Source organism: Pogona vitticeps, chromosome 2 (assembly GCF_051106095.1).
Source record: "Pogona vitticeps strain Pit_001003342236 chromosome 2, PviZW2.1, whole genome shotgun sequence".
NCBI lineage: Eukaryota > Metazoa > Chordata > Lepidosauria > Squamata > Agamidae > Pogona > Pogona vitticeps.
Window position 1 is genome coordinate 148,664,662 of NC_135784.1, and position 11,811 is coordinate 148,676,472.

The window sequence follows — 11,811 nt, forward strand, 5'->3', positions numbered from 1 at the left end:
AATGGCATTGTATGACAACTGCTCTGTGAAGCCGTTTATGTATTATCAAACAGATATGCAGAACAAATTGGTTTGTGGCTGTTATTCCTAAAACCTGTTAAGTTTTTTTAAAAAAACTTGAATCCACTCTTTGAAGTCCTTAAAATTTCAATGTGGTTAGGGATTACACCCCTTAATGGAGGTGCTCACTATATATTTGGTGAAGCATACTAGTACATTTAGTATCAAAATACTGGGATGCAATATTAAGAATATTTATGCGATCTATCCTCTACTAAAGTTTTTTTTTTCAGTTCCGAACATGATGATGCCTCAGACCCAGGAAAGAGCAGTCTTGTATCAGAGTAGTTTTATCAATTCACCTTCTCTCACTGCCTGAAAACTATGGAGACCATGTTGCAGTTTAGTGTCCTTGGTATAGTTTCAGCACTTTATTGTGTACAGTAGAACCTTGATAAATTACAACAGTAACTGGAAGAGACACAACACCCCTGAAAACAGTGGTGATTAGCTTTTTCCATTTCTGAATGAGCAAGTAAATGAACAAAACATGATGCTTATGTTCATACAACTGTGCTATTTATTTATTTATTTATTTATTAACAGGCAAATCTTATAAATTGTTCAACATTTTAATTCCAGCAAAGCAGCAAACATGCTGTATAATAGCAACTGCAACATTAATGATGTCTTAGTAATATAAGACCTAAATATAGTACTTTTGCTATGAAAAATTTGAATTTAAACTTTCAAAAAAAAAATCACAGGGGGTTTATGGGGAAATCTAGCTGTCCTGCAGGTTAGTAAGGTTCTACTGTATGTTTTTAAAAAGATTTCCAGTACTAAATAACAGCATCCATAACTGACTGCAGCATGAGTTAGAGCATATGTAGATACCATATTAGCATGAACAGGAGTGTGTGTGTCTGTGCACAACAGATCCAAAACCAGGATTAAACATGGTCATAGCAGGATTGCTAGTTCTGTACTGTAATTAGTGAATTTGGAAGTGCTACCAAATACTGAGTTTTGCAATAAACTTTTTTTAAGGAAAGAACGTTACGTCTTAATAACTCCTCTTTATTCTTAAACCTTCCAGGTTTACCTCTTAAGACACGGCAATGGTACTGATTAAAAAAAGAAGAAAAAAGGACAATATCACAAAGCAATTTTAAAAATCTCCCTGGGCCATGACTAAGAGCTAAATGTAGTCATTTATGGTGCCTTCTTTAATGCGTTTCAAGCCTTAAGTATCACAAAACATGCAGAGACTAAACATAAATAAAGTACTTGCAAAGCGTTACTTTTAAAGATGCAAAAGTAGAAATACTTGTACTGTTGAACTGCTTTGGCATTCCCATGCCAAAAATGCTAGCCTTGGAGTTAAGTGGCAGCACCTACTATTAATTTACATGTTTCCGCCCCCCCCCCCAGAGATGGTGTTGCTCCCTCCCTGTGTTTAATCTAGGAATGAGGGACCCTATTTGGCCTACTGATTTGGTCCTTTGTTTTTTATTGGACTGGTCCTCTTCCCTCTGCTCCTAAAAGTGTATCTTCTGCTGCCCAATCTCCCCACAGCTTAATGCATCCCACTCCTCAGTTTGTCTTTTGCTGTCTATCCAGTGTCTGGTATTCTGGTACTTGGTCCCCGCCCAACAAGCCCTGATTTATCCTGTCTGTCCATCCTCTCCTCTTCTGATTCTTTCCTCCTCAGCTCCGCTTTTTGGGGAACAGGAGGATTTCTCCAGTCTTTCAAATCCACTTGATCCTGCTCTGTTTTCAGAGTTTATAAAACCAAGCACTTGGCTGGGATGGACACAAATGTATCACTTGTTTTTCTAAGCGCAGAAGTCACTCCTACTCTTACGTGAAGTAAAAGCAGAACTACTGTATTTAATACAGAGCGTTTTGAAACACTATTCCTTCTGTGGAAGTGAAGTGAAGTAACAGCTTGAACTGAACACTGCATTACCATTGAAGGCAAATTCCTAGCACACAGCACTGCAGATACATGTGAATTTATTCTGGCAGGTTTGCTTAAACTGGGGGATGGAGAACTCTGCCATTTAGCCAAACTACCAACCTGTTCTCTCTGACTCATATTTCCCTCCCACCTATAGATGTATTTCCTTCCTACACTATTCCATGGATCTCCATTACCTTCCAGCTTTTCCCAAATAAATTTATACAAAGCAGGCTGGAGGGAACTTCCTGGCCTGAACTGTTAAACAAACTGGCTACCATAAATTATCAGATCAATGTAAACTAATTACATTGAAATCAGTACAAAATTTTATATTGAAAATATTTTTATCACAAGATATACATCTATAATTAAAGTTGTTTCTTTCTCCCATGCTTTTACATTGTGGGAATTTAATCTCAGAGTTTCTAAATTATCCAGTTCTGCATGATAATAACTCATCATACATACAATACATGCATGATTCACATGCACATATCGTAGTGTACGAACAATATGTGTACATACACTAATGAGAAATGTGTATGACACCTAATGGAACATACAAATCTAACAGAATATAATCTGCAGGATGAGGCTAAATCAGAAACAGCACATAACATCCTTGAACTAATTCTAATACTGTCTGATTTAGCTGCAGCAATAAACTGACAAACCAGGAAGATTATGAGTGGTGAGGGCAGAGTTGGAATAGAAACCCCCAGCTCCCTTCACAATTAACAGCAAAGGTTTATTTACAAAATGGTTAACAAAGGCTAAAGTATATCTTTGGGTCATAAGGGCACTGGGGAAGCAGATCCTGAAAGTTTAAAATCTGCCCTCCATTATTATAAACACCATATTAAGTGTGATCATGATTATTAGCAATGTAAAGCAGCCTTTATTAACAATCTGTATTATTCTTAACTTCAGTGGGCCAGTCTATAACCTGCCATGTGCTAGAGCAGCTATTCTCAACTTTTCTTTGGCCATGGCCACAAACATAATATGAATATTGGCCAATTCAGGATTGTATGTTGCACAACAAGCCTTATAAGGTGGTGTGTGAAGAATTGTTTCCAGTCTGTGGCCCTCAAATATGCCAGCTGCACCTGTGGGTCCTGTTTAAAATGGCTGTTCTATGGTATATGTGGGCTTTTGAACATGTAGATAGGGGAGTACTAATTCAGTTAAAACAGAGAGTGCAAACAGAAATGCACCAAAATGGTTTATGGATAGAAATGTGCTTCTGTTAATGTGAGCAAGGGTAAAAAGTAGTGGAATATACAGTGGTGCCTCGATTTATGACCACAATCCGTTCCAGGAGATGGACATAACTCAAAATGGTCGTAAGTCGAAGCACCATTTCCTATAGGAATGCATTGAAATGCAATTAATCCATTCTGGGCCGAAGAAAAAAAATCATACACACACACCCAAAAAAGACTCATTGGTAACACAATTAATCCCTTCCGCCGAAGGAGAAAAAGAAAAGAAAAGCAATCAAGCGTGCAAGACCCATTGGAAATGCATAGAAAACAAACAGAGCAGATCGGAAATGCACAGAGAACAAAGGGGGCAAGTCAGAAATGCAAAGAAAGCAAAGGAAAAATCAAGGGAAGCATTCAGGACCCATCGGAAATGGGGGAAAAACTCACAAAGCAACCAACCCCCACAAGACCCATCGGAAATGGGGGGGGGGACTCCAAAAAGCAACCAAACCCCCCAAGACCCATCGGAAAGGGGGGGATTAAAAAACAAACAATCCCCCAGACCCATTGGAAATGGGGGGGACCCAAAAAGCAACCAAACCCCCAAGACCCATCGGAAATTGGGGGAACGCAAAAAACAAACCCCCCAAGATCCATCACAGCACAGAAACAATCCCCAGCTCAAAACCACACTGCAAAAACACCCAGAACAGTTTTTAAAAGGCAGAAAACAGCACCTTACCTTACAAGGCAGCCCGAAGCCTCCCTGCAAACACACACACATGCTCTCAGAAGCAGGAGGCAGTCCCGAGCCTCCCCCGACACACAATTTCTAACTGCTGGGGCGAAAGAGCTACAAAGAAGCAACCTCGCTGCCACCTACAGTTAGAAATTTGAATTTCCTGCCTTTTTCCCCTGCCTTTTTCTGTTTGTAAGTGGAAGCTCCGGTCACAATTAGAAGCAAAATTTTGCGGCCGGAGCTGGTCGTAACTTGACATGGTCGTAAGTAGGGACATTCGTAAGTCAAGGCACCACTGTATGAAGAAATCTCATCTATTATCCACAGCTATCCCACATACCAAATGTGTTATGTGCCTAAGTCACATTTAGCTTATAGCAACCCTAACAGGGGTTTTAGGATATGTGAGGCAATTAAAGAATGGGCTTACCAGTGCTAACCCCCCCCCCTCCAATGAGTTTCCATGATTCAGCCAGGATTTAAACCCAGTTCTCCAGAATCCTAGTCTGCCACTCTATCCACTAAACCACACTGGATATCAAAATACGTACTAAAGAGTGGGACTGAAATGTAAATCTGTATTTTCATATACACATGGCACAACCAAGGCCTGTTTTTTATTGTGTTAACAGTAACCCTTTTTCCTAAGTTTTCAGAAAGCTAGCAGTGTTAATCTATCTCTGCAACAAAAAATATATGGTAGCACCTTTCAACTAACAAATTTATTTCAATGTGAGCTTTCATGGACTTGCAAACCAATTTTTCACAGAATCATTAATTTGGAAGGGGCCCATATGACCATAAAGTCCAACCCTCTACTCGATGTAGGAATGCATGTCAAAGGATATCTGCCAGGTGGTTGTCTAAGTTTCTCTTGAATGCCTCCAGTGTTGGAGCACTCACCCCCTCTTGAGGTAGTTGGTTCCACGGACTCATTGCTCTAACAGCTAGAACAGGCTTCCTGTAACGCGAGTCCATTGTTGCGTGTCCTGCACTCTGGGGTGATCAAGAACAGATGTGTTATCATATCACCCCTCTGTCTTCTTTTCTCAAGGCCAAACATGCCCAATTCTTTCAGCCTTTCCTCATAAGGCTCATTTTCCAGCCCCATGATTATCCTTGTTGCCTTCCTCTGAACCTGTTCCGATTTGTCAGCAACCTTCTTGAAATGTGGTGTCCAGAACTGGACACAATGCTCAAGGTGAGGCTTAATACTTAAGCGTTCTTTTTAAAACTTTGACAAGCAATTCTAGTTTGCACATGAATATTGGTGTAGAGGTGAGAGATAAGAGAGAAAATAAAAATGTTGTCACTGATTTCAAAAATATTTTTAAATGTTCACTTGATAGAAAAAATGTGAATCTGTTATTCACTTTAAACATATGACAAAACAAGAGACACATTATGTTTTGTTTTGGGAGATGACAAGTTTTTGTTTTAAAGAAGATAAATAATTCCCTCCAGTGTGCTGTTCCTGTAAGATACCTAGAATATATTTGCTTCCACCTCCATGAATATGGAAGGAACTGTCACTCTCAAATTACCCCACTTTTCTAATCCAAAATTAAGAAATCTAAATGGGGTTTAGCAAGTGTAGGGGGAAAGGGATCAAAGCACTGCAGGATCATTTGATCCCTGTTTTCCCCTCCACTTGTTTTTGTTCTCTCCTCAGCTTACTTCCATGTATAAGATGACCCTCAATTTTTAGTCTAAAGATTTTAGACAAAAGTATAGTCTTATACATGGAAAAATACGGTAGGCTTCTCAGCCATACAAGACGCTGTTCCAAGACCTCTATTCAGAGCACATTACCATAGTCTCCTGAAACTGAAGGATGCCTGCTATGTATCACCATGAATTCTAACCATTAAAAAAAATGCTTTCTTGAGGCATGAAAAAGCAACACATGCATACATGCTCCTGAAGCCAAGTTACTCCCTGAAGATCCCTTCCCAATCTACCCCGGTTAAGTTTTCAGAGAAAGGGGGACTGGCTTTCACTTCTACAATTAATAAGAGCTCCTGGGACTTTCTAATGCTCTTCCCAACGATAATACAAGAGTAAGTGCATTCAGATGCATCCATAATGAAAGCACAACATTATGCTTGTTTAAAATATACAATTCAATCCAATCCTACATACACACAAACCAATTAAACTGATGCAATCAACATTCACACTCACTTTCTAGTTGTAATCGATCTATCAGGGAAAAAAAGGGAAGAAGAATCTAATTCCCAGAAATTGCAAGATAAAATGTATGATGGAAATCACTTGGCTTTCAATTGCAAACTAAAACTTGTGAAAAGGCTTTTTCCTGATTCTGTTTTAAGTTGTAAATGCCACCCTGGCTTGGCATAAACAAGAGCTTTATTTCTAAACAAAATATCTGTGAATTTAAAATTAGGCCCTCTTTACCTTAAAGCAGAAGGGGGAAATAGTCTGCAGTTGAGAGCTGCCACGGAAACACTACCCAGACACTGGAGATCCCTTGATAACTAGAAACTAAAATACTATGCTTATGAATAAACAAGCACAGTTATTAGTTCATGTTTGCACATCTGTCTTAGTCAAACTACTATTAGATATTAATATAGGAAAGAGCCTCTGAGTGGTCCAGCAGCTCTCATAAGATCCAGAGCTGGAAACCAGAGTATCCTATCCTTCCCAAATCATGAAAATTTAACCAGAGTACAAAAGGATATTGGAACATATAGGGAATAGCTGCTTAGAGAATGAACTGGGCTAACACTTGGTTTGGCTTTAAGGAGGATATTTAGTTCCCTATAATGTGTTGTTCCTGCAAGAGATTTGGAGGGCTTCTTTCCCAAAGCCATAGGTGGAAGAAGTGTAATAGAGCCTGGCAACGGAAATAAGCAGTATGATGTGAATCTTTCCTCCTTCAAGTACTGTACAATGGTGCCTCGACTTACGAACGTCCTGACATAAGACCATTTTGAGTTATGACTTCAACTTGCGGCCAGAGCTTCCAGTTATGATCAAAAAAGGGGGGGAAAGGTGGGGAATTCAAATTGCTAACTGTAGGTGGCAAAGAGGCTGCTTCTTTGTAGCTCTTTTGCCCCAGCAGTTAAAGAGTGTGCAATCTGAGGAGGCTGCTTGGTAAGGTAAGGTGCTGCTTTCTGCTTTTTTAAAAACTGTTTTGGGTGGGTTTTGCAGCGTAGTTTTGGGCTGGGGGGTTATGTTTCTGTGCTGTAATGGGTCTGGGGGGGTTGTTTGTTTTTTGAGTTGCTGAGTGGAGATATGTCAGGATTGGGCCACAGTGGGACTTTAACTTCCTCTCAGGCTGTACTGGAGATTGGGATATAGGTAAACGCTCAACTCAATGCAAGAGCCCTTGTGGGGCAGTAATATCATGGTTACACTAGGATTCAGGAGGGCTGGGTTCAAATCCCCACTGGGCTATGAAACTCAGGGTGTGATCTTGGGACAAACACATTCCTTAACCCTAACCTTCCTCATCTGGTCATTGTGAGGGTGAAGCAGGAAGGGGAAGAGCCAGATGTGTCCCCTTACACTTACCAAAGGAAACACTTGTTAATTATAAGTGTTCATTATATTTAAGAAATAAATGAATTAAATTCAATCACCTCTTATTCTGCAACAGCCTTAAAGAGATGACCGTCAGATTGACAGAGAGACCCTTTCATTCGTGAGCCAGACAGGACAAGTAGATGGCTGCCCACTCTTCCAACGAGGCACCTTCGTGAAAAAAAAAGATGCTTCCTCCTCTGTCTCTCTGTGGGGAGAAACGGGCTTTTCTGGTGCCACCACTCGTGGTGTATGGGGCGAGGACGGGAGGAGAAAGCCCAAAACCCTGGGAAACCATTTCCTCCCCCCTTGAGGGCTGCCTGCCCTGCCCATTTTTCCTCCTCCACACCTAACATGGGAAGAAAGAGCGGGACTGGGCTTTAAAAACGCAAAGTGCCTCAAGGGCTGAGGAACCAGGCCAGTCCAGACGCCCTCTTTTCGCGCCCGCCACAAGAGGGGCGCCGAAGCGGGCCAGGCCAGATGCCGCCCTTTCTTTCGCACTCGTACTCGGCGCGGGGGGGGGGGGGGAGAGAGAGAGAGAGAGAGAGAGAGAGAGAGAGAGAGAGAGGAGGCGGGGCAAGAGAGCGCCCCGCCCTGCGAGCGCTGAGCTTCGAGCGGAGCGGCCAATAGGCGGGCCTGCGAAAAAGAAAAGAAAAAGGAGGGGGGGCGCCTTGGGCTCCCGGGCGAAAATCCCGGAGCGAAAGAGGAAAATTCCACTCTCGTGGGGCGGAGGCACCGCCGCAGCCGCCGTGCCGTGAGCGGCCTTAACGTCGTGAATCCTACTGACAGATACGATCCTGCACCCGAGTGACACGGGAATAAGTCCCTCTAAAGCCGACGGGGCTTACTTCTGAGTAACACTTCCAAAGAGTAAGATCGGGCGGCGCTTCTCCCCACCCCCACCCCCTTAAAGCTCAAGCGCGTAGGTTTCGGCTTCGGCGGGACAAGCAGATCCAAAGGCGCCGTCCCGTTGAGCCAAGGCTTGCAAAGGGGGGCACGCCGTCCCCGTTCCCACAGATGACCTACGTGCACCCGCCCTGCTGATTTCTGGCCTTCAGCCCGCCCCCCCTCCCCGCCCCAGCCATTCTTCTGTGGCCCTCCCAAGCTTCCAACCCTAGCCAAAGACTGCGGCCCCAAATCCCCTGATCCCACCAACTGCCCCCCCAACACACACACACACACACACACACACGGCTGTTTCACCTCCACCTGGACAAAGCCACAAGGCGCCTCGAGTGCAAAAAAAAAGGTACCTGCAAAACGACGAGATCGTCGGTTCGCACACAAGGCGCCGCCGCTCGCTCGCTCGCTCTCCTGTTGCACGGTCTCTGGCACGTGTGAACGCGGCCCGGCACCGCCCCCTCCTCTCGGGCCTGAGCCAATCGGGACTCCCCGAGCTCTCGCCTCGCCGCCGTGTCGGAAAGGCGGACGGCGTCTCCGCGCTGCGCCTTGGCCGGCGCCCTCCCGGTGAACCTGGCCAAGGGTTTCGCGGCCGTGAGAGCAGGCAGGCGACCTTGGCAGCGAACTCCCGCAAGGCAGGGCTCTTTTTGTTTCACGCTGTCCTCTTTCTTCCTCTCTGTATTTAAAAAGCAGCCCACTAATCGGAGCAACTGCACCGCAACCTCTTTTCTCGTACCACAACTCTGCCGTAACTCGAGACCAAAGCATCTCTTTCTGTTCAGGAGCACCGGCAGTGATGGATGTACATTTTTGGGGCCCTGGTGCTTGAACTGTTATTGGGGGGGGGGCATAACAGCAACCACCAACCAGGTCCGTGTACTGTAACAAGTGGTGTCATCTTCATGGGGTTGTTCCACCACAGATCACCACATTTTTTTAAAAATGTGGACTAAAGTCAGTTCTGGGGACCCTCTGGGATTAGGAGAATTGAAACTTAAAACTTTATTAATTTCATAGCAGGGACATTTTTAAGAAGAGATGCTCAGCCACCTTGCCTTTTTCCTTTGGTATACCTGCTCTGTGCAGACCTCTGCCATCACTCTCCATTGGTCTTTTCAACCCCAAATCCATAATCCTACCCACATTTACCAACGAATACACCGTGGATCTCAGTCAGATTTAAAAGATGCTGAAAACTATCTGCAGAAACAGTTTTACACAGGACTTCAGGTCAGGGCATGCCCGACATACATTATGTGGTGTATTTGGTGATTTGTTTTCCTGCCACTTGAGCATATGGAGGGGATTGGAAAGTAGTGTTAGGGGGACAGGATGAAACCCTATTTTAACAGGAGATATTATGTTTAATTATGCATAGTCATTGCTTAATGACTATAAAAGGTTTTAAAAGGGTTTTAAGCATTGCATGGACTCTGTAATCTGTAACCAAAATACCTTGTAACTCTTGTATCTGAATCAGTCTAGTCATATCATTTATAAGGACATGATTTCTTTAACAAGGTTATTAACTAGCTCATGTAACTTTCCCTATTGTGCTCTTGGAGTTTTAGAAGATACTCCTGCATACCACAATCACCTTGATCCTTGCCAGACCAGCAATAAGAGAAATCAACACCCCAATCAACATCCCAGTGAGATAGGTAACAGTAGTATTTGTCTTCGAGGTTCTGCGCAGATATTAATCTTGTGTTTTAATTAATTCACATGGATGGTAGACTCCTGGTTTTGTAACTGGATGCCAGCCTCACCTATTCCCTATCCCTCCCATATAACACCCTATCATCTGCCCATCTGTGAGAGTTTGCTCAGGGTCATCATCAAATAATAACCTATGTTCAGGATTCAAACTCACAACATTTATTTCAACTATTAACATCAACTTGATCTGTCAGCTTCTCATCCTCACATAATGGGGTAAGGAAAGGGTTAAAGACCTGAGTCACAACTGGATTATCAGTGGGAAAGTCCAATTATCCATTCCCGGGCTCCAAGTGGAAATCAGTAAGAAGAACATAAGAGCCCTGCTGGATCAGGCCAAGGGCCCATCGAGTCCAGCTTCCTGTATCTGACAGTGGCCTCTGGGAGCACATGAGACAACTAGATACCGGTCTCCTGATACCCCTCCCCTGTATCTGGCATTTTGAGGTACCTTCCTTTTAAGCCTGGAGATTATATATCCCTATCATGGCTTGTAACCTGCAATGGACTTTTTGTCCAGGAATCTGTCCACTCCCCCTTTTAAAGGCATCTAGGCCAGATGCCATCACCACACCCTGTGGCAAAGAGACCAACACAGACTAACACCACGTGGGTCAAGCAATATTTTCTTTGGTCTGTTCTCACTCTCCCAACATTCAGTCGGAGTGGATGTCCCCTGGTTCTGGTATTGCATGAGAGGGAAAAGAAGTATACCATCCCCTGCATAATTTTATCCATCTCAGTTGTGTCCCCCCCCCCCTCAGGTGCCTTTTCTCTAAAGAGCCCCAAACACTGTAGCCTTTCCTTATAAGGGAGGTGCCCCAGCCCAGTCATCATTTTAGTTGCTCTCTTCTGCACCTTTTCCAGTTCCACAATGTCCTTCTTGAGGTGCAGCAATCAGAACTGTATGCAATACTTCAGGTGCAGCCTTACCATTGTTTTGTACGATGACATTATAATGTTGACTTTTATTTTCAGTCCTCCTTTTAATAAGACCTAGCACGGAATTGGCCTTCTTCACTGCCGCCGCATACTGGGCTGACACGTTCATCGAGCTGTACACCAGCACACCAAGATCTCTTTCCTAATCCATCACGGACAGCTCAGAACCCATCAGCTGATAACTAAAGTTTTGAATTTTTTTGCCCCATTGTACATTACATTTTATTATACTGAAACGCATTTGTCAGTTTGCCACCCATGCTCCCAGTTCGGAGAGATCCTTCCTGAGCTCTTCATAATCCCTTCTGGTCTTCACCGAAAAAGTTTTGTGTCATCTGCAAACTGGGCTACCTCGCTGCTTATCCCTGTCTCCCGGTCATTGATAAACAGGCTGAAAAGCACCGGTCCCAGGACAGATCCCTAGGACACACTGCTGTTCACCTCTGAAAATTGCCCATTGACACCTACTCCTTGTTTCCTGGTTCTCAACCAGTTCTTAGTCCATAAGACGCCCTGTCCTCTTATCCCCTAACTGTGGAGTTTTCTCAGCAGCCTTTGGTGAGGGACCACGTCAAATACCTTCTGAAAATCCAGATAGTCAATATCCACTGGTTCGCCTGTATCCACATGCCTGTTGACCTTTTCAAAGAATTCTAAAAGGTTGTGATGCAGGACTTACCCTTACAGAAGCCATGCTGATTTTCCCTCAGCAAGGCTTGTTCTTCCACGTGTTTTAAGATTTTCTCTTGGATGAGGCTTTCCAACATCTTCCCTGGATCAGACATTAG

General features: G+C 43.6%; 1 protein-coding gene across 14 annotated transcripts in view; it reads right to left on the minus strand.

Moving 5' to 3' along the window:
* The window catches only part of ARSG (arylsulfatase G), a 166,932-nt gene extending 157,787 nt beyond the window's left edge, over window positions 1-9,145 (minus strand). For 7 of the 14 annotated variants that reach the window (XM_072990791.2, XM_072990789.2, XM_072990788.2 and 4 more), the window contains exon 1: window positions 8,716-9,145. In XM_072990791.2, the coding sequence (XP_072846892.2) occupies window positions 8,716-9,130 (415 nt within the window). In that variant the 5' untranslated portion in view covers window positions 9,131-9,145. The remainder of the gene's footprint in view (window positions 1-8,715) is intronic. The other 7 variants (XM_072990793.2, XM_078384344.1, XM_072990790.2 and 4 more) reach the window with 5 other exon arrangements.
* Between the last annotated feature and the right edge of the window lie 2,666 nt (window positions 9,146-11,811).